Consider the following 24,231-nt stretch of genomic DNA (forward strand, 5'->3'; position numbering starts at 1 on the left):
TCCATTTTTGGGTTGGACAAACCAAACCAGTATCAACTGTGACCAATGGTACAATAATTGGATAACAGGTATTAAAATCTCTCAGTAACAAGGGTACTATTCCCTACAGGAAATAAAAAAGTCACTCTAAGGAACTAATGGAACTTCCTTTGTTAGAGATAAATGCAAAGAGGTTCACCCCTGTGAGGGATGGTGATGCTCTGCATCAGCCTGAAGAAGACAAAGGCCATCCAGCCTAAACTTTTCTGCTCCTGTGCAGACATGGAGTGAGAATTTCAACAGAAACCATGCAGTTTCATTCCTTAACTCAAGCTTCTTCCATGAAGGCAGCAGGCTGACCTTAACGTAGTTTTATTCTACAATGCTCCATTGATTCCTCCTGCACAATGACAATCAGATGTCACAGACAAAGGGAAATGAATGAAATCCGACACATTTATTTTAAAGCCTGCAGCAGACTAAATTGTAAATAAATCCTGCTCTTTCTGTAGCACAGAGGTTGCAGACTGACTGTCCCCAGGGACTCCCCTCGCTTCTCACTGCTTAACAAACTTTCTAACACTTCCTTTTGTCCTGAGAGCAGCCTCTCAGCAGGACTTTTGGCAGACACACGTCTTATGTGTCAAAACCAAAGTGGAAATAACTGATGGGAAGCACAAGAATCTGATGGGAATAGTTATTATGAGGTAATGAATAAACATCAAGACAGTAAAATGCGATCGAAAGAGATACAGGCAGAAAGCTTCTGAGCTGTTAATTGTCCAAGATGATCAGCAAGAGTCCCTCTTTTGAGAGTTAAGATTGTTTTGTATTAACATAGATAGCTGTAAATATGCTAATGTTTGCATTTAGATGTTATTTCCAGTCCTATTAATGACTATTAGAAAACAAAGCTCTTGGAAGACAAGCTTCAGCTGTGCTAGGAATTGCATAAGGTCGGTTCATTTACAGAATACCATTTCATTTAAGAATCTGCTGACCACAGAAGCTTTGGCTCCCACAGCCTTATTTTAGCCCCCTCCATTGTCTTTGTACTCCAGCAGTTTCATTCACAGCACAGTTGCCTTCAGGAAGTGCTTGTAGACTTGGTGACTTTGTCACTGGGCTTCTCACCAATACTCCCCTGAAGTGAGCCTGTGACAACCTGCATAGCTGGTGTACTCATTTTGTTAGCAGCTACACTTAGCATCACGTATCAACGGTGATGTTTACACCATCTGCTTTCCTCAGTGCATTTTTATTCCCCCAGTGAGACTACTACGTGTCTCATAACTACAAGCATATCACTTACCTGCTACTTACCTGCTCCCCTGAGCAGCAACCAACCTCAGATCATCTCTCCATCACGCAGGGTCACTGCCAGCCCCTCCTCAGTGGTTTCTCTGCAGCTCCTTCCTCAGGTGATGCTCAAGGCTGAGCGAAGGACACAGCTCCCTGCCCTGGCCTCCTGAGGACAGACACACTGGCAGGGCTTGGGAACTCTCCATCATTTTGACTAATACAGGAAAACAAAGGCTCTGAAGATGCAGTTTTACACCTGTATCAGGTACAATACGTGGCTACTAGAATGGCTGACCATTCCTCTGCAAGGTGGTGATGATTTCTGTCCAAAATATTGTCTGCACCCTTCCAAATGCAGACTCTTCCTGCAGCAGCATTGGGATGGAATGAGCAAGAAGAATCATAACAGCTCAGGGTGGGTTGGTGGAGAATGAAAGTCTGAGGAGAGCACATGACTGATGTCTGAGGGATCATCTGGGCTGACCAGAATGGGAGTGAATTCAGAAATACAAGGCTGGAAGCCTCAGAACAATCACCTGGCAAACACACTAACAGTGATGGGGGCATACTCCAGAGGAGCAATGAAACAGTAAAAATCACTATTCCCAGGAGGAATCACTTGGAGGACAGAGCCTTAGGCACCAGATCACCAACCAGCCAGGCCCATCTGCTCTCCATTTTGAAAAGCCTATCTCTTTGTACTGTTCTAGGCACAAAAGAATTCTAAATTCCGTTTCAAAGCATCAAATCTTCGTTAATTTCTCTAGCTAGAACTAAAATTTAGCTGTAAAACACAGCCATGTGTTTTGAACTGGCAGGTATCCCCTTCTACTCATCACTGCTCTTTGACTTCCCTGGGTTTGCTGCTCACTGGACACTTAGTTAACCTCCAAAATAATGAGCTCCTATAAAGTAAGACAGAAGCCACACCTGGAGCTATTAATTATTTATAATGACTCACAGAGACTAGAAATAACTTTTATTTTCTATACTCAGAAGTCAAACAGGCTTGCTGAAAAGCAATTACAAACTCAACATGCGGGTTCTTTTGCATTTACTGAAATGTGTTGATGCTGGAAATGAGCAAGCTCCCCACTTACTTCCAATTAAATCACTGGTCACAGCTCTGCATTTTCTTACCACCCCCATTTTATGCTCATTTATCAACAGATGATAAAGCAAAGCAACCTTACTTTAGGGATAAACTATCACAAACTACACTAAAAAAAAAAAAAACCAAACCTTATAAAATATTTCTTACTAAATTAAATATCTCTAAATTCAGTAATTCTCAATGACAACAACGTATTAAATAAAATTATAATAGTGGTGAAATTTCAGCTCCACTGCAGTCAATGGCAAAACTCATGAAGTCCATCCCCAGACTCTACTCCATCCCCAGACTCTACTCCACTTCTCAAAGAGGGATAGAGTTATCAACCCTGAAAAGCACTACACTATTTTCCCTTCAAGTTACCACTAGAGAACCTTGATTTTGACTTTTTTTTTTTCCAAAGTATCTCTACCCTTGAGTTCAGAAGCCCAGCGTGCCATGGTGCTGCAGCTCCAGTGGAGGTCAGAAATTGAAAGCACCGTTTCAGAATTCACAGGAAATGGTCATTTACCTTTAGTGGTTACACCTTGATCTTCCATTCTATGCTTATCTTGCTTTGCTTTAGCTGCAATACTTAAAGGCTCCCCAAGGGAAAGCGAGCATAGATAAAAGTCTAATACATCTCTAGAAGGCATATCAGTAACAAACAGTGGGCATGAAAAGATGGAGCTCCTCCAGAACCTTCAGTGCTGACATCAAGCCCACTCCCTTGCAATTTAACAGAAATTTTACTTCTCCAGAGCATGGCAAGACCATAATTAGGTGGTTTTGATAATCTTTTAAGATTTTGCATATCACACTGGAATTCCTCTGTGCCCATTAGCTGATTTTTATATCACATAAAAAGGTTTTCTCATTTATTTTGGTCTGAAGCCATATGGGCATCACTGCTTTTCAACATGTTGTGCAGGCAGGAAATGTTACACTATCTGACATTCACTGAGTGGCAAGAGTATTTTCTACACAGAAGGGAACTCTTTATAATAAGTGTCCATAAGTAGTATTTAGTGGTTCTCCCATGGAATAGGTTTAGATAGACAAATCTGGACTGTACTTCTTGGTACCTGGCAACAGATGACAGAAATCCTTGCAGACCATCAGTACATCAACACAATGCATCCCAATTAATAAAATGCAATGTAATTTTTTAAAATCACTGTTGAAGCTGTACTTTAAGTAATATTCAAATGATCAAATAGGTGGAAAAAACCTACAATGCACTTGAATCTAAAAACTGTTACGGTTGTTCCACATCAAAATCAACAATTACTAATAGGGGTCAAATGTTTCAAATGAGTAACAGGAGATGGAACCCTCATGAGGGTAAAACTCAATTTGGTTCCTTTCTGGGGAAAAACATCAACATGTAAAATCTTGAATAAGTGTCTTTCAAGAGAAGTTTAAGCAGAAGCTTCAAGCTGATTCAAGGTAAATACTGGCTCCTGTTATCCAAGAAGGAACATGGATGTGTTGGTTGTGTCACAAAGCTGTACTGCATTACTGAATTACACAACACTGCTGTCTCCCCAAATTCCTGTAACTGGTACGACTTCATAGGGATGCAGACTGCTAACAACAACGTTCAAATATCAGATAATAAAGTGCTTCCATAAAGCATCAGAACTTCCTCTGTTTCCAGATGAAGTTATTTAGTAAAAAGTTATTAAAGATGTTAACCTGTGAGCTGCTGCACCATAAACAAAGGGTCAGTAAAACCACAGGAATATTGGTGTTTTAAGTGTTCCCACACTATTGTGCAGGAAAAAAACCACACCAAAACCCAGTGATGGGACCTCAAGTCTGTTTTTCAGCATCAATCTGAAACGTGCACTGAAGAGCTACAGGATAAGCCTCCCAAGCTCTAATTCCCATTAATGACATCCATTAAAATATCCACTCTTTTTAGACAAAGGGTAAGGCTGATACCAAGAAACCACCATGCCACCTGGCTGCGTATCTTTGGTATGTTTATAGTGCAACTATTCAGTTTCATCTCCAAAGGGGAAGAAGTTTTCCAAAGCACTGCATCCCCTGCTGCTGAGAATCTCCCACAAACTCCTACCTTCACAGTGGGACCTCAGACACCAACCTACAGCTCTAAACAAATGAAGAATGCACAATGAAATTAATTTCTTCTTGGTTTTGAATACAATATTGGAATAAAATTAAACCATGCCAGATTTCACCATAGAAAGTAACAGCACGTTTCAATTCTCTTGCAAGAGTTTAGGAGCACACAAACACAAGCATAAATTTCATGGCAGTTTTTAAAACGACAGGTATGCAAGGTGCTGTTTGGAAAGATTTGTATTTTAATTAATGTTAATTTAGACTTAGTCAACCTTTGTCCCTACAACAACAACAAAAAAAAAAAGACACCTGTTCTTCATTTTGCTCAGATACTCAGAATTATCCAAAATGCACAGAAAGGCTAGAACTGCTTAATTAAAATATATTGCAAGCATGTTTTCCTAAACTTATATTGCTAAAGCCTTGCTGTATTGTAAGTGGTATTGGAGTTGGCTTTTAAACACGGTACCACGTATTCACACAAGCCTAGATACTGGTATTTGATACTGCTATTTGAGCAGGCAAACCAACACACAGCTGTAGTACATGTTATCCAGTGGCAGTGCAAGAAGATGTAGCGCCATCAAAATGCTGTTTAATGGGTTTTTTTTCAACTTCTAAACAGCAGCATTCTTTCTGAACAGGCCTGTCCAACCAAACTCGCGTACTGCTGAACGCTGGCTTCGTCGCTTGGCCCCTTCCTTCTCTTCTTATAGATGCTGTAAGGCATCATGGTTCTCTTGTGGAGGATTCGCACGCGGCCCAGCTCCTTGATACGACCTTCATCAACTGCAAAGAGAGTCAGAGAACCCAAAGGTAGTTAGGTGTATCGCCTGCATGATCTTAACTGACACAGCTAACTTCAATACGCAGCGTGAAAACTGTATGGAGTCATAAACCCAATCTGGAGATGAAAGCAGAGCTGATCCGCTGAGCTGTCCTCTTGAGTCATTCTTGAAGACAAAACCTAGCTTGGAAAGTAACTGTATTTGTGGTATGGGGGGGAAAAACCCCACACAATCGTGCGTCACACATTTCTAGTGGTGATACACAGCATTTCTGAAAGTACCTCTCCGGCTGTATTTTTAAACCTACACCACTTGCAAAACCCACCAGCACAGAGCACTCCCATTCCCCAGCTGTCAAAAGCATGTTAGAACCAGCACGAAGCCTCCACACTGCTTTTGGTAAGCACCAGGCAAATAAGCCACCTTCCCATATGGAACTCCCTGACCCTTCAAGCCCCCATCTTTTCTTCCTCATTTACAGTGGTTTCTGGGTTTCTTGGGTAGAACAAAGTTAAGCACAAGCCCTCACTTCAAGGCTGATCTGCAGACTGACAGACTTAGCACTGCAAGCACTAGCTGCTTGGGCACAACATAAAACTCCTCAGGCTTTCAGAGATACTCAAGCCATAGTTCAATCTTACTAACCTCACGTACAGACCCCTTGTGACTTAATTTAACCAGAATCATGTACATCGTCGAGCTAGTTAAAACTTCCTTATTTTCTGTGAATCCAATTACTGCTGCTGTTGCTGAATAGTAATGTTATATAGCTGCTGCGTGTCAGAAAAATTGGCTCTACAGTGCTAGAAAATTCTTTAAAGAAAGTGAGAGAACATGCCACACGCCTGAGGCCATTGCAGGATAAATTAATGGAATTATTACAAAATGCTGGTAAAAGAAATGTTGGGCTTTTCTGAGCTCAGGGTTTAAAAAGCCATCAATTTAAGAGTTAACTGGAACACAGAAGCTGAAATAGGAGTTTGAGAATAGAACCATCTAAATTCAACCATATACATTCAAACACTAGGTGGTCAGCATTTGGGGACATAAACTATGCAGAGACTCAATCGGTTTTTGGCACCAGGACTGATGCCATTACTCTGACTGAATGGACAGCACAGGTTAAGTATAATTACTTAGCTTTAGGTACTGCATCAAATTAAAACATTTTTCAGTGTGCATGTACTCAATTCCTTTAGATTAGAACTTTTAAGGCTCCTTGAGCAGGATCTGAATGGTACCCACTCTGCACCTTCCCCAGTTAAGCCTTCTGCTGATCATCGGTCAACTCCAACCTGCTGTGGACAACCAGATATAAAATAGCTACCTCATGAGCAAAACCAGGTTTAATTTATAAGAGAATAAACAGAAGTAGGACCTTCTCAGCAAGGCAACAGATCTGAAGTGCAGAGAATACAACACCAGCTCAGGGAAGCAAATTAGTCACCAAGTTCCATCTTGCCTTGTTTCACATACCTGAAGCCCACTAGAGACTGAAAAAAAAAAAATCTATTTCATCTATTTGTGTACATAAGTAACCTTTGGGCTTGCCACAGGTACACTGAACAACTTGTCTAGAAGAATTTGAAAAAGAATCTCTAAGACAAATCTCTATTCAAATGTGGCCCTTGCTATGGAAAAGCTTAATACTCTTTAGGCTTTAATAAAGACAAAGAAGGTCATTAAGCGTTTTTCTTTGCAGGACATTCTTAAGGACCTGCCCCTATTCATCCACTGAAATGCCTCATAAACTTTTTGCTGCTGATTGCCCGAATTTAGTACGTGAAACTTAACAAAGCCTGCTTTACAAAGTCCAGAATGACTTCATTACTTTTATCTGTGTTTTGATTCCCAACATGAAAGCACAATGTATTTTTCAAGACTTAACCAGGAAAATGTGGTTTGAAGGAAGAAAATCTGAATAGTACTTGCTACGGTTGCATTCTCTGCTAATTATTGTTGGCAATTGCTTTAGATAAACACTGAAGTCAAAAAACACTTTATGGCTTTCTCTCCCTCTTTGAAATCCGTTAGGTTTTTGATGTGCAGCCAACACCTTTCTGATATCCCAACAGGTTGGTTTCACTGCCAGCCCTACTACTGCTTCTCTTACATCCTCCTCCCGTTCTTCAAGTTCACCAAGGAAAAATTTGCAAGTTTAACTTCTGGAGGTGACACAAGTGTAAAGTTATTTTAACTTCTTAAATTGGAACGTTTATATTTACTGCACCTCTAGGCTGACTCTAAGTTTGTGTCCTGAAATGGATTTATGCCAAGCCTAGCCTTCACAGCATCGTGCCAAAAGCAATTTCAAAGCTGTTCACTACTCACTGTTGATACTCATTGCTCACAAATAATACTGAAGCCTGATACCCTGGATTAGTTCATCTTCTGGCTTGTAGCGTTCCTGGCCCCAGATTTCATTTCTTACAGGAACTAAAGCTACTGCACCTTCAGTTTCACTGTAGCCTCCCTGGCTTAGCTCAACATTCTTGCTGCTCAGCATTTTTATCTTGCTCCACTTTTACTCCCTACATCAAGCACAGCTGATGCATTATCTGTCCTGCCCATGATAGCTCTACATATAGCAGCTATAGGAGACAGCTATTTTGCTGAGGGTTCTAGCAAATTTGTTAAGCACTGCAGACAAATGTTTTCTGGTGAGCAGCAAGGCTTGCCAGACCATACTGCAGACCAGTCCACCCCTGCCAGACCAGACCATCTTACCAGGCCAGACCATGCTGCAAGGCCAGTCTGTCTTTGCCAGGCCAGACCATACTGCAGCCCAGTCTGTCTTTGCCAGGTCAGGCCATGCTGCAGCCCAGTCCTTGCCAGGCCAGTCCATCCTTGCCAGGCCAGGCTATGCTGCAGTCCAGTCCTTTCCAGGCCAGTCCTTGCCAGGCCAGTCCATCCTTGCCAGGCCAGGCTATGCTGCAGTCCAATCCTTTCCAGGCCAGTCCTTGCCAGGCCAGTCCATCCTTGCCAGGCCAGTCCTTTCTTGGAGTGTGGCACATACTCATAATGTGACTCTCAGGCAGGAGAAGGCTCTCCCAGAGCAACCAAGAAAATACCAATAGCTTGAAAAAAACCCAACTTCAGAGTTGTTTTAAGCTTGTCACAGACAGAATAAACTACATCTAGAAAGACTTTGTAATGAATTTATCATCAAAAAAAGTTTAAGGCCAGTTATGTTTGCTCTTACAAATGTACATCTGACTGATGGTATATTTAAATTTGTTCTATACATTAAGGTTGATTCCAGATTCTTCAAACAAGGTTCAAAAGGTAGAGAAATAATCATCTGAATGTCTACACAGATTACCTGCTTTAGTAAATGTTTTTGCCCCCAAAATAAGAACTTTATCAATAAAAATAACCTTCTGCCAAAGTACTTAAATACAGATAATTTAAACTCTATCTGAAAAAGAAACCTTTTACTGAAAAGTTAAATAGCAGTAAAATAATTGCATGTACATAGGTAAGGTTTTAGAGGGGGTGAATGGGAACTTGTGCCACCATGACAACACATCTGTAAATTAAAATTCAGCCACTTTGTAATTGCTACTGCAGTGCACTGGAGGCATCACCATACAAAGTCAGGAAAGTACTCCCTTTATTCACACCCACCCCCTAAACTGAATAGATTTAAGAGAATTTAACAGAAAATAAAAGCTGACTGGGCTCTGGCACTGCTTAAAAAGAAGAAATTATTCCCCCCAAAAGAAAAAATAAGTATCTGCTCCTGCTGAGTGGCCTATGATAAAATTTGCTTTATATTTAGGATGCCACCAACTGAATTGTAACGTGGTTTCTCTGAGTGACTTATGAGGAGGGATCCCAATTTGAAGTAAGATAATATGCTATATTAAGTAAAACTGCTTGTTGAAATCAAGAAACAAAATATCTCAATCTGTAAGTTATTGTTGCCAGACTTTATTAAAGAAATTTCTGTTACTGACTTCCATTTCTGATAGGACCCAGACTGATCAGGTAGTGAAAACCTACGATAGGGCAACTTCAATCATTGCTGTCATCACTGACTGCAGCATTGTTACCAGTAACAAGTTAGAAAAGCCTATTTTTCTTCCTCACATCATAGAACATTAGGATTTGGAAGGGACCTCGAAAGATCATCCAGTCCATCCCCCCTGGCAGAGCAGGATCACCTAGATTAGGTCACACAGGAACACAAACAGGCAGGGTTTCAATGTCTTCAGAGAAGCAGACTCCACAACCTCTCTGGGCAGCCTGTCCCAAGGCTCTGTCACCCTCACAGTGAAAAGTAAGATTTGAATATGGGAGAGATTTCATATATAATCCAATCTTGCCATCATGATCCAACAAAAAAGACTGCAAACAGGTTGTTCCCAGCCCCGTATCCCCATTAAATGCCATTCATACATGGAGGATTTATCTTCTGAAAAACCCAACAAAAAAAAAAAGCTAAAGCAACAAAAAATCCCACAGAAGCATATTAGATACATTGCTAAGTACCAGCAAAAAAACAAAGCAAGAAGTAGAAGAGATCTAAAGACCCTCTGTGTAATTTGTCTTGGCAGATGTCAGGCAGATATGGGTTTGATTTCTTGGCCCAGCTACACACATGTACATGCTTTCAGCAAAAGCACAGTCCACATCGCAGAGCAACAAGGAGAAATACACTCAAAGCAACAGCAGTGGTCTTCAAAGGCAGCCTCACCCAGCCATCAGCCCCAGAAATACTTGTATACTCAAGGGACGGGAGGAATGTGAAGAGCAGGAAGTCTGACAAACTCCTGGACAAGTCAGGTTTTATTTCTTTGCACAACCCCAAAACTGTAAGGTCTCTCCCGAAACCCAAACACGAGTTTCGTATGCTGATACATGTTCTGGCTGAAATACCAACACAAAATAAGGAGGAGGAGGAATTCCTTAACCATTTTTATTCACCACAACAGCACAATAGGCATCTGTGTGCATCTGAACAGACATTCAAAGTTTCATGTTCTGTTTGGTCTTCAATCAGCATTTTTTTATTAATTATTTTGAGAAGCCCACATCCAAATATGTTTATTCTCTGCATGCATTAAGTTTTATTATTGCTACCTAACACAAGCTATAGCAAAACCCAGCTATGTCTGGTCAGCAAGCTGGGTGAGGATGTGCAAAGCCATCCGACTGAGAATCAAAGAACGAAGAGTGAGCTGCAACACCCTGCTGCAACACCACACAGGCTGAGAATCAACCCCACACTGAAAAATGTGTGGTGTTTCAAAGGTTGTTTTGTAGCAAAGTATTACTGAACCAGGGTTTTTGGTGGTGGCTCACTTGAGTCAAGCTGGTTTTGATCAATACCGAGTTGGAGAGGCAGTGGCAGCGTTGCTGTACAGCTCTTCTTCAGGGCAATGCACGAGGGGTGCTGAGTCAATGGAACCTTCTCCCTCATTATACCCTCATCAGAGGTATAAATGAGCTAGAGGTGCAAGCAAGCTGACTTTTTGTTGAATACATTTTGCTATTTACAGAGAAATAAAGAAATATAGAGAGAAGTTTATGGACTTTTGTGTTTTTCAAATAGGAATAAGGACAACTGCTGATTTAAAAAAGCCCACATTAGTCACAGAAAAATATTTCTTACATTTTCTATACAGAATGAATTAAAAATTATTAAGTACCTGTACTGAGTTCTTGTAATTCAAAAAGATATTCCTGCTAAACTCTGGAATGACACTGTTTCTGATCATGGCTTTCAATTTCCCTAAACGTTTCTTAAGCCCCCTGAAACAAAGTATTTGGTCATCTTCACTTTGTACTCCTGCATCCACGCTACATGGAGAAACTGGATTTTATGTTCCCCATAGCAGGATAAAGCAGTGGAAAAAAAGAAAGGAAACAGGCAAAAAAACCCAGTCCTAATTAAAATTTTTAAATACTTTAAACTTTGCCATTGACAGAATTTACATCAAAAATCTTTGAAGGAAACTGTCAGGTAAATAAACCCCAGTGGAATCTCAGAAAAATTAGTTTTACCCATAAACATTCAATCCACAGTAAGAAAAGTATGAGGATTAATGCTTAACAACTGCAGTATTTTCAGACTGACAGTCCAAAGGGTATGCTTGCTTTTTGGGTATGTTTCAAGTTGTTCTTGGGTTTTATTTTTCAATTTTGTAGCAATTAGGACTTGCATCATTTTTTAAGAGGAAGACAACGTTCACATTTTTCACATCAAAGGAAAATAATAGTTTTAAAATTAAATTTACAGGGAGTTAAAAAGATTCATGATAACTGAGCTTTCAAACTAAGTATAAAAATGATGAAAAGAAGCACCCATCATTTGCTGGTCACATTAGGGCAATGTTCATTTATTTGAGAAACACTACAGCCTTGTCAAATTGTTTTTTAAGGAAAGCTACTACATCTGGCTTACATGACCTTGTCACCATTCATGATCAATGATTTTAAAACAAGGAAGCTTCAGCAGGAAAAAACACATTGGCTTTTTGAATTCTATGACCAAAATAAATGAGATATTAATTAGTGGAAGTAGAGAACGTTTCCACCTCGATCAGAAGATCAATGTATCTCACCTCTGAATTTAAGCTCGTTTCTTACTCAAGTTAAAGTGCTATTTCTTTTCCTTCACCAGCAAAGCACAGAAAGTCATCCTCAAACACAAACCTGACAATACACAGCGACAAGATAAGCGACACCCATTAACAGCCATTTTTAATATAAAACAGTGAGCTGGAATGATTTTTTCCCCATGTTGCTTCTTTCATACCAGAGTCAGACATTGAGAAATATTAAAGAGCAGCATGCCCCGGGGTATAAAAATAGGAACTTGAACCAAAATAAGAGCACAGTTAAAACGAAGCATAAACAAGAACAACAAATAATTGCAGTGAAAAGAATTCTTAATGAAAACCAGAAAGCACAAGTCACAAAGGAAGCACAGCAAAATGCTCAGGATATTCTCAACCAGCCAACTCGCTGCAGTGACTCTAACAAGAGCAAAATAGGCTCTTTTGAGACTGTTGTTCGAAAAAGAGAATGTTTTTTTGGGAGAAAAATGCATCTTCTCAAAGCGTTATCAATGATCCTTAAACCAGGAAGACAGAAGAATTACAGTTTCACGAGTGTAAGGTGGGGAACCTTAAAATGGGTAAAGACAGAAAGCTGCAACATGGGTAAATCCTCAAGACATCTTCCAAACAAAACGTTTGGCCTCAGTGCCCAAAATCATACCACTGCTCTAGGATTTGCAATTCAATCTTGAGAGGCAAGCAGGCTAATCACAGGAGAAACGCATTCAAAATACCCTAACCCCGCTGTGCCGCAGGGAAACAATAACTCATTGTGTTTTGACTCTTATTATTCTAGTAGTAAACATGAATAGGGGCCAATGGAAAACATTTCCTGTGAATACAGCAAATTCATAGCGGTTCCAGCAAAGGCTTCTGCTGACCCACACATACAATCCTTTGAATAGATGGCCCATATTATCAACGCTAAACCCTGAGTATATGGCCCACTGTTTTGGAAACATTTGAAAGAGAAAACAGTAAGTATAAAATTCCTGGGTTATTCATGAGGAGCTCTCACATAATACAATTATTCTAACCTACCTCAATTTATTACCCTGAAACAGGGTGACTGAGAAATGGCTAAAAAGGGCTAGATTTAAATGACAAGGGTATTTCTCCAAGGACTTGCTTTTCAGGGATGTACTACCAAAAAAAGGCTAGCAGTGCTTGGGAAAATGTTACTTAAATGAGATGGAACAACTTCCTACCTGACAACAGTATCCAGTTTGCTTCCAAAGTAAAGGCACTTAATAAAAAGAAGTTAAATTAAAGAGTGTAATCTAGTACACAACATGTTGACCAAGACAACTATTTCAATTTTAGATGTTCCTCCAGAAGACAAATGCACTGGTCAGTTCTTCTGAAGATGTATCTCTGGACACTATTCCCCATGACTTCAGGTACAAGACAGTGAATTGCCAATGAAGAGTATTACCTGCATACATAGGAGGCTTTTCTGTTTTGCTTTGTTTCCTCCCATATCCAATCCTTCCCTGTGAGGGCAGTGAGACCCTGGTACAGGGTGCCCAGGGAAGCTGTGGCTGCTTCTGGATCCCTGGGAGGGTTCAAGGCCAGGTTGGATGTGGTTTTGGGCACCCTAGGCTGGTGGAGGGGTGTCCCTACCCATGGCAGGGGATGGGACTGAAGGGGTTTTGAGGTCCCTTCCAACTCAAACTGTCCTAGGATTCTAAGATGACTTCAGACTTTCACAAGAAGGCTTCCTAGATGTTAGTTCCACTTTTGACCACATTTCCAGGACTTCTAATCAGAGATTTTAATGACATGTCAATCTGACAGCAAAAGGTGGTATTAAACAATGACAGTAAAAGCAATGGAATAAAAAATGGTACAAAAGTTAGAAGGTTATGATTCAGGGACTTACAGGTCCAAAGAATGGAATGGAAGCAGGAAAAAAATCTGAGATTTAAATCCTCCTGATTTAAGTATCTGAACTGTGTTTATGTGAAAATAAGCACTAAAAGGTTCTTTCAAAAAGGCCAAAGTCCTCATTAAGATGACCATTCTATGTTTCTCCACTTGATACAGGAAAATGAAGGGAAAAGACCCAAATAGAGGAGAATTACAAGTGCATTCATTTCCATTCAACAGGCAAAACCGAAGCAACTGGCAGTAGCTTATCAGGTAAATAAATCAGATTACAGCAATCAATTTACTGGCTAAATTAATTAAAGCATGGAACCGATTAAGCTGCACGTGAAAAGTCAGGGTGATGTCATCAGAGCGGAGAGTAAACATGTCCTGAGGCTCCAAGGCTCGTTACAAAAGGTCTGACCCTGGAAAAAGCCTGCGTGGTGGCTGGTAGCGTGTGGCTGAGCCTGCGGTGCCGCTGCCCCAGCTGCTCTGTAGCTGCACCCAGTTCCAGCTTTTAGTTTCTATCACATTTTAAAAGTAATCCCATCTGCTGGTTATCCTTAGCACAAAGGAAATGGGCATGATCACTCCACTTATCCCACATAATTATTTTTTAATTTCTCCTCTTGACTTCCTAACACCTTCTGAGGATGGAAAATGATCCCCATGAGATTTGGCTTTGTCTTTCTGAATCTTCACCACCTAATGAGCTCACTTCTGATCCAGTCACCTAAAAAACCCCAAAATTATTCTACTAGAGAATCAAACGCCCCAACATTCAAATGGCAAAGGAGTATCTTGAGCACACAATCATCCACAATTAATCTCTTCAACGTGAGAAGTAAAACATGCCAAGATATCTTTATTTTTTTAAGCAAAATCCTCAAGAAAAAAAAAAAGCCATTTCAAAAGACATCTGTTTCTTACACAACCTCTATGACAGTCATTTTGGATTAAAACAGTTTTGGGAATTTTTCAGTCCAAGCCAAATGTTTCATGAACTAAATTGGGAGTCAGATGATGGTCCTACTTGAGGGGTGTTGGTTCACTGTGTTACGTGTGTGTCAGAAGCAGATCTACAAACTTTTACATCACAACTATTCTGCCAAGTTTGAGATTTGGTAGCACAACACAAAACTGAGCTTGTGTCACGACCATACTTCACATCACACCTTAAAAACCTTTCTGGCTTTGCAACCCATTCTTCTGGGGGATACCACTTCAGGGCCAATGTTCAGTGTAGTTTCTAAGAAGCCAACTTATGCAGTGACAGCACTTAGGACCCATGAATTAAGTCAGTACCTTTTAATTAGAGAAGCACTGGAATATTTGAGCATATTTTTTGGCTAAACCCGCAAACCAGTCATTTCAATTTAAACCAAGCATACTAAAAAGCAAGATAAAAAAATTGCCTGGCTACACCTTACTGGCCCTGTCCTCACTGTTTAAGTATCTTGTGTGCTCAAGGATCACACTAGATTTAGAAACAGACATTATAATGTTTCCAAGTGTTTATAAACTTAATCAGACACAGATACAAACTTCTAAGACGTGTCTCTTCTAGAGAAGCTGCTAGAAATAACTGACATGTCTGCCTTTTTCTTGGTTACAGAATTCAAAATAATTACCTACAGCTCTGGTGAGAGTGGAAAGTTAGTTCTTCAGTTCATGATCTATCAGAATTTACTTGGACTGTTTCCTAACTCTCTGAAGCACAAAACACTATCTGTTAAAAAAATTACACCCAGTGGTTGTTTTACAGCAGACCAGCAATCTCCCCCTAATCAGATGATTGCAGAGTTCTAAACAATTTGTTTAATGTTTTCCATCTGTGATGGTTTTGGGACAACATTTTCATCGTCTGAAGAACCTCAGAGCGTTTATCCTAATAAACATTAATCTGCATCACACCAGGTTTATGAATGTACACCCTCTTTTGCAGTAATCTGACTGGATTCAATGATGGCACACTACGTGTCCACATCCCTGTGCCAGGGATTGAAACCATCAGATGAGACCAAATAATGGCAACCGTGGTTCACTTGATGGACATCAATGTGTGACCATGGCTTCTCTGTTAAGCAAAGGAGGAGGGACAAGACCTGAATTGTGCTAATACACTATAACTTCAAAATAAATCAACCTCAGTACTTGATGGGTGAAAAAAAAATCAGCTAAAAAAATAATCAACAAAATAGTTGCCTTTACACAGGGAACAAATGTAAAAGGTGTTTGAAATCCACCTTTTTTATTAACAAAGAACAGCACCTAAATGCTACGTAAAAGGAATTGTTTTATAAAACACAGCACCAGAAATCAAGGTTACTGGAACAGCTCTGAGAAATCTTTTTGCTTGTGAAAGCACTGCACACACAAATGTATTTTTAAAATAAATACAGCTCTGTGTAACTGCCCAAGCCAGCAGATTTCTGGGTAAGATTTCTAAATTTTATTTACTAGAACTAATAAACCCTTGGTTTCTTGCAAGATACATGATCAAGTCACTAATAAGAGGATTCAGAAGTCATTAAATACTGGGAACGTTGTTTACCTTTCACTATTCTAGCTTATTATGTGCAGCAGAATAACAATGCTGAAAAGCTGTGAAAATTTTCAGCAAAGTAGAATTAGTTCTGTAAAACATGAGAAAGATGTAGTTTCAAATGAAAAAAAAAAGGGTTTTTTCAGTTTGTATTCGTAGGAGCTTTAAAAATCTGGTAAGAACTTAGAATAAAACTTACAAGACAGAAAAAGACTGGAAATCTTAAGATATGTTCTTCAGTAACTCAAAAACTAGTGATGTGGCACCAACTCTGTTCCTCAAGTCCTACATCACGTGGGGTTTTTTATAGGGTGATTCTTGTGAAATCAACTTGAGTCTGAAGTGAGATCTCTCACTCCAAATTCAGATCTCTACCCAGGTACACGTGGAGTCCCAGGACTGTGGCACTCATCACTTGAGTAAAACTCTTGGAAAGGACAGCTCAGGCACAGATTTTAGTGTCATTCTGTGTAGACATAACCATACCAGCTCCTTGGTGGCTGCAGGCACATCACTGAATAGCACAGCAAAGACCAATTATCTTCTCTACATCCCAATTCCTATCATTGTTTTGGCTCAGACCAGCTGGAATTAGTCTAAAGGCTAAATTCTTGTAAGGCCCTCTCTGCTCCTCTGCTGGAAGAAGCAAGATGTTTATTGCTGCATGGAGAAGGCGGGGCAAAGCCTGGTCTGCTTCAAGAATGATGAGAGGATGGTTTTGTTAGGCTGAATTGTTAGGCACTGCCCAACATCTGCTGGCATATGACTTCAGCTTCACAATCTCTTCAGGTTTTGACATCCAGTTTCTTTCTCCATTGTGTATCTACAAACCAGCCTCTCACTCATCTCTGCAGATTTCCAAGTTTTAACTCTACTGTTGCACACTTCAGCAGATTTCTTCTGCTCAAGTCCCTCTTGTCATCATTCTACCAACATGAACCACTGCACAATTTACTTCCCAGTCTTTCCACACAGGTTTCCAGCAGCTCCCTACACCCTGACCACATCACACCGACCCCACTTTGAAAGCTTCCCAATGTCTGCTTCACCCTCACTGGCATTCCTAGCAAGTAATGCAAGTTCTACCCCCGACTGACTGTGAGATCTGATATCCCAGACTGCTACATCTGGTTTTGAAGGAAACTCCTTTGTGTTTCCCCAGTGTCTTCCTTTCTTCTACACCTCTCATGCTGCGAAAGATGTCTCCATAAACTCTCAAAGACAATGACCTTAGATCCCTATTCAAAAGGCTCCTTCACTGCATTGTTTACAAACTATTTCATAGAGTTCAGCCAGTTCAGTCTATTCCTATTCAGCCTATTAACAGATTATAATTTAGTCTATTCCTATAGCTGACCAGATGTGCTTCTCCACTCTTTATTACCCTCCTTTCCATCCATCGTGGTTTGGGTCAGACTTCAGTGTCTGGTCTCCAAGACCACACAAAGCCAACACAGAGGTGTCTGTGTATGCCTTCATCAGGTGTATTTTCCAATGCTGTAGAAATTACTTACATTTTAATTAACATATTCCATTCCATGTTTACTTCATAGAACAGAATTATAGACTGTGTTAGGTCAGTTGGGACCTTTAAATGCCACCTAGTCCAACCCCCCTGCAGTGAGCAGGGACACCTTTAACTAGATCAGAATTCAATCTGCCACCCTAAACAACAAAAAGTTATTAGTTTCTGTGATTGCTCTTTGAAGTTATTAACTGTTAGACCCTTTTTAGACCTGTCTTGCAAAGAGTTAAGAACTTTGTTTACTTTGTCTGCCCTCTCTTCTCTTCATTCTCCAAGTGTTAACAAAAGTATTAGAAGTCAGAGGAGGAAGGGATGAAACACAATACACTTCAAAACCATTTGAAAATGCTCAGCCACATAATGCAAAACAGGTAGAAATCCTCTGTGAATATCAATTAATATTTTCTGATACCTTAGAAAAAAAATTGCTACTGTCTGTGAGCATCTGTTTCTTTTGTCACAGAGGAAAAAAAAAAATCTGATTATAGGAAGGAGCTCTGCATTGTAATGTGCAGGGATACTCAGGAAACCTTTTCAGGGATGTAGAAGGCCTGAGTGCACAGCACCCTCTCCTGAAGCAGCACTTGCCTATAATGTTCTACAATGCATTTTCATAATCTGAAACTGGTAAATTGATTAGGTCTATGTTTTACTTTAAGGAAGGGAAAAGGAGTTCACAAATTGCCAAACCTGATGAAGTGAGCAGTGTGAGGTAATGTATCAGGAATTTTCTGACTACTAGTACTCAAAGATGACCATTCCCAGTGACTCTTTCCCTGCCCTGGGCAGCAGAGCTATTTCTCCCAGCAGTTTACAGGGTCTGGTTAATGCCCTTGGTTTCTACACCAGAAGTCCCACTCCTGATAAATCACGACCTACTTATCTGACATAATTACAGGCAGCATTATAGAAAGCTGATTCATGAGCAATAAAGCACACCATCATTTCTACTGCTCTCTCTTAAATTCGCTGTAACTTCATTAAACTCGTATTACTGACTATTGTAGAGACTGAAGAAGGAAGAAGGAAAACCATTTTCCTGTTGAGAAATGGCTTCCTTAGAGGTAGGAACTATTTAAACCTCAAATGACTATAAACTCACAGCAGGTCTAGCACATTGCAACGTGTAGCTATGTTTTAATTTCCTTAAGCCACAGGACATAAGTCACAGTTCCAGTAGTGGCTGGAGCGTGATATTCAGTGCTGATAATGATGCCAAGCTGCATATCCTGCAGTTTCCCAATGCGTGGTATGCCACTGGAATTTCACAGAGCAGAGATGATGCCCCTTTGCTTGTGCAGGGTTAACACCTTCAAAGGCAGCAGTTTAGTTGTCGTTCAAGAGCTTAAATGAATGCACTTTCCCTTTCTGAATAAGGAGTGTTTTGAACACTGCTGGCCTCCAAAACCATTTCCCCTCTTCCTCCTTCATAATTTTTCTTCCGACTTCCTCTGACCAATCTAATGATGATTTTAGTTGATCAAGACATGCCATGCCACCCATTTAAGTCCTCAGTGTAATGAGCTTTCCCAGGTAACAGATACTTTTTTAAAAGGGCATCCAAGCAGGCTCCCCAGTCTATTCCCCATCGCATCGCATGGCTGTCTGCACCATCTCGAAGGAACATTCTCTATTTACATAGAGCATAATTCCACTACTAAAACTTGTAAATCAGTATCTGTAGCTAGAAATAGATTTTGTCTCATGAGATTACTGAAAAATATTGTAGTATTTTGAGTATCACCCTTGCTGAACTTGTACAATTAGGAAGCAGTATTATCTTAGCACTCCAGTTGAACACCCACGTCGCAGCACAAATCCTAACATGCACAGGATGAGGAAAAGCACCTGAAACAGCCTATCCACAAGTTCACAATCCTGCTTAAGTGGTCATCTCTCTTCAAATTCCTTTAATTTGCCTACATCCTGCCTTTCCAACAATTAAGCAGCTAGCAAATGCAAATGTGATTAAACTACAGCCATGAAAAATAAAAAGGAAGCAGCAGCTGTTGAAGACTGCTCAAACTTAGAGACAGGTAAATTGGATGGTTGGAAACACCATGGGGATACGTGCTCTTGATCTTAAACACCAACATCTGAATAACTCCACAGCCTTCCTTGCTCAACTGCTATTCAGTGGGGAAAAGAGAAACTTTCAAGAAGATAGCCAGCAATTTGCAATTAATAAATAAAGATAATCAGGTTTTCGCTTTCCACCCAAGCACCACACCAAGCATCGTCTCACACACCTCCCTTGGGGCCTGCAATCAGCCCACAGAGGCAGTAGCTAAAGCAAGAACATGTCTTTTTTTCCACTTGACTGCACTGGTTTACAGTATCATTACTGTATTACATTCTGGTGAGTCACAGTTTTGACCATTCTACACTGGCAAATCACCAAGTATTTCAGAGAATATAAAAATCTACGCCCCATCTGCTTCAGGATGTTTAAGGTGTTTCTGCTGGTCATTGTATTCATCAAATTCTCTGACAGATTGTTAAACTGAATCTGCCAGTTCATTTCTTAGCAGAAGCACTTGATGTATTTAAGCTTCTATTCCTCCCTTTCACTTTCCTATATCGATTATTTCCTTGCTTTATGCATTCATCCCACTGGAATCTAAGGGAGAAATAATCATTTGACTGGGTTTGTTCATGCACAGAGTAACAGAAAGAATTATCTGAAAGGCAGCAGTATGTGCTAATATTGAAGTACATATAATCTGTAAAACAAAATGTAATTTAAATTTTTATTGCTTATTTTACATTGAAAGATAAAACTCTCTATTTGCTAATGCTTGCTGAATTTTACACTTTTTATCCTTTGCAGGTAAGATTAGTGGTAAAAATCAAACAGTGCTTCAGCAGCAGATACCAATACATCAGAAAAGGCAGGCAGACAATTCACAGTCCTATCACTCCTTGTAACCTTACCTGCTTTCACATCCTGGTTCAATCGACAGTATTTCGAGTGCTCGAGCAGGGGCAGACATTGCTCGATAGGTGTCCAGACGTACGTCTCCGGGCACAACAGGTCAGAGGGCCTGTACTGACCCTAGGAAGGAGAAAAGGAGGAGGGAAAAAAAGAACAAAAATAAAAGTGAGCAGGCATATCAGTTGCAGAAGAAAACTCCAGCTATGGCTTTCCAGATTTTCCTATGAACAAGGAATAGTTTTAATCTAATCTACACCAAGTGAGTCAAACAGCCTCACTGAAAGGCTTACTCCTTTAGTAATTTCAGCACCAGCTCAGGAATACAAACTTAACCTTGGCACTTAAGAAAATGTAAAATTAATATAACCCAGTTTTACAGTATCCAAGATGAACTATAAAAGTTTTGGCTTTGCTTACTGCAACTCTGTATTTCAGTTATCCTCTAGAGCTCTGCTGAGCTAGTGCCGACACTAAAAACTCAGCACCTCCAAAAGCAGCTTGTCTTAAGTGTTTTTCACTCAAGCAAATAATAGAGATTCCCCTCCTCACCCCAAATCTAATAGAAAAAAACCCCAACTCACTCCCCACAGTAAGCAGGATGCTGGGGTTTTTACTGCATTACCGATGGAGCACTTTGTTCATCGCTACTTAAATAGTAACTTTTCCTTTTTACTTCATGCAGCTCTTCCTGGAATGGCTTACAGGTAGTGATTAGTGGAACTCTACCACGTTTTGTTGATTTATTAACAAGATATTCTTTGCAGACGTTCCCAGAAACTACACAGCCATAATTACTTTCCCTTCAGCTACACAGAAAATCACCACCTCAGCAGTAACAACCTCCTCTAATCAGATCTTCATCTGATTTCAAATAAAATTATTCATCGGCCTATAACTTAAGTCAAAAATCTATCTTTGAGCCATTGCTCACTTAATCCATACCCTCTCAACACTCAGAGCCATATGGTGGCAATATCAAATTAACTTTTCAACTGAAAACTCATGACATGTAACAGCTTGGAAAACACAGGCATGCAGTAAGTGAAAAAGTTTAGGAATTACAATTAAACAGGTTGTGGGGCACCAGTTAGAAGACTGGGAGTTACAAGAAGTCACACTGCAACTAAGAGTTCTTCATATTAATTACTTCAAATAGATAATGACCATCCTGGTATGAAGTTGATATTTTTTCCCCCTTAACATCATGTGAAAAAGGCAAAGTTAGTCCTGAATGAAGCTGATGGATGTTTGGGAAGGAATAATTATTGTGACTACTGGTGATGAAGATGGGTTTTAAAGCTGCATTCACAAGCTCTGCTATCCCTCTTTTAGACACTACCTTTAAAACCCAAGTTCTGAAAATCAGAAGAGCTATTCTTTCAATGTTCAGACACCCCCAACTCCTTTTATTCTCTTACTGTCCACAACAACAGTTACAGAATTAAACTATTTTTCATGACCTATTTCCCACCAACTCTAAAATCTTGAGTAAGAAATACAGAAATTATCTCTAACAAAAAGTCATTAACTGTCCACATAGGAAAAAATAAACAACAAACCAATCAAGCTTCATGCTGAACCTTGTCAAGTACCTGTTGCAAATGAGTCTGCATGTCTCTGATCATCTCATTTGAATAAATTCAGGGTTGACTCATAACTACATTTGTTGATTTTCTGAGGTTTTTTTTTAATTCAATGCAAATTTCCATATAAATTTAAAACAATATTCCTCTGATTCCACGGAGGAGCTTAAACCTCAAGGCCTTAGAAAATCCTCTAAAGCCAGAGAATGGAAATGACATTATTAAATAAACCACTTTGAAATGTTATGCTATCTAAACAGAAATGGTTGAAAGGTATATAAGGTAATGCTTTAAGAACACAATTTTAGTCACCATGACTCAGATGAAACAATATCAGGACTTGGGGGGGCCAAGGGAAATCTGCCTTTTCAGTCACACCTAAAAAAATTAAATCAAATAATCAGGACATTATTACTTGCTGATTTATGGCCATTTTCTCAATGCCCAAGAAGGCAGAAACAGCCAAGCAACGACCTTTCAGAGCTGTCACTTAAACACAGAAAGTACAAGGTGGCAATTTAGTCTTTCCTAGTAGCATGGGTATACTCATGGGTGTAAGGACCAGCCACTTAGAGGTGTTCTAGATGATACTGCCCCGACATCCTGAAGTACTTCACATTTGTGAATCCCACACAGGAAAATCACAGCACTGCACAGCCTTATTCTAAATTTCCCAACTACTTCCATCATGTCATATTCTGTCATAAAATGGGATGTATAAAGTTAACTGCATTGCAGCAGTACTGGCTTGGTTACAATACAAAAGAGTTTCTTTAGCACTGAGCAAAACAGTACTGGGAAAAATTGATTATCCAATTCATCGCTGTGGCTTTGGTAGTTATTCAGGCATCAAAATACCCAACCTAGGAGGGAAAAAGGAAGAAACAGTGCTGAGGTAACTTCCTTTAGATGTTTTTATCCTCCAAAATTTAGAATCTTGTTAACTTCCCTGAAGACAGGTGAGGCTGAGCTGATGACACATCCCTGACCAGTGACGCACAATATAATTAGAAGCAAAAATTAAACAAGCCATTGATGCTCTTTAATATCCTCCCTTTTTAAAAGTATTTCCAAACATAGAAGAAGTAGGATGAGTCTCTTCTAAAGGCATTTAATTTACTGGTTAAACCCGCATCCCATGACTCATTCTGTGGAGGAAGTGGGAATGTGGAGAAACACAGAGACAACTTTCCCCGCAAAGAGCATCAGCACTGTCTCTATATTGATAGAATTAAAAAGAGAATCCACAGAACCTCTTAAATCAAATGCAGTAATTTCTGAGGGCTTCTGTCGCCTTTTTTCCTCCCCTAACTACTTGCTCTCAATTTACTTACTTAAAAATGCTAAAAACAACTCCACATGAAAGTAAACAATGAATCCACCTCATTTCCCCCTCCCTCCTCCCCCTTACTCCTGGGCTGTTAAAAATCTGAACCTGAGAACCCAGCCAGATTCTGCCACCTGCAAGTCAAGAAAAATGCTCATATTTCATTATTCACTCTAAAATTATTACATCATCTAAAAAAATTTGCCTCTAAGCATACTATTTATATTCCTCCTTATTCTTAATATCGCTGATTTGCAGTATACACCCAACATAAATCCAAAATAGAGAGGGGATCTCCTGAAGGCAACTGCTGCAGAGCTATTTAATCACAGCCCAAGCACTTCATCACGTTTGCAAAACTATTTTTGAAAATCATTTCTCTTTGACTGGAAATTAAATTAGCACACATTCCAGAAGTAACTCAGTCTATGGTAAAACCCCACAACCGAAAACATTTTGCTTTCTTTTATCTCCTACTATAAAAGCTCTTGCTCAGTACAACTGTTTATGCCGTCCAGACCATCCTGGGAATACTTAACTACAAGACTTTCAACAAAAAGGCTCATCTTACAGAACATCACTAAGCACTTGTCTTATGTTTCAGCTTCTTAAATCCAATAGCACGGGC

The 24,231-nt window shown here is 39.8% G+C and overlaps 1 protein-coding gene across 2 annotated transcripts in view; it reads right to left on the minus strand.

Annotated features, from left to right (window-relative positions):
- Nucleotides 1–4,260: 4,260 nt before the first annotated feature.
- The window catches only part of ATE1 (arginyltransferase 1), a 70,401-nt gene continuing 50,430 nt past the window's right edge, over nucleotides 4,261–24,231 (minus strand). For both annotated transcript variants that reach the window (XM_084265583.1, XM_084265582.1), the window contains exons 10-11: nucleotides 20,693–20,813; nucleotides 4,261–5,254 (exon numbers count right to left, since the gene is read on the minus strand). In XM_084265583.1, coding sequence (XP_084121709.1) covers nucleotides 5,076–5,254; nucleotides 20,693–20,813 — 300 coding nt within the window. In that variant the 3' untranslated portion in view covers nucleotides 4,261–5,075. The remainder of the gene's footprint in view (nucleotides 5,255–20,692; nucleotides 20,814–24,231) is intronic.

The sequence above is a fragment of the Gallinula chloropus genome (genome assembly GCF_964237585.1).
Source record: "Gallinula chloropus genome assembly, chromosome: 5".
Classification (NCBI taxonomy): domain Eukaryota; kingdom Metazoa; phylum Chordata; class Aves; order Gruiformes; family Rallidae; genus Gallinula; species Gallinula chloropus.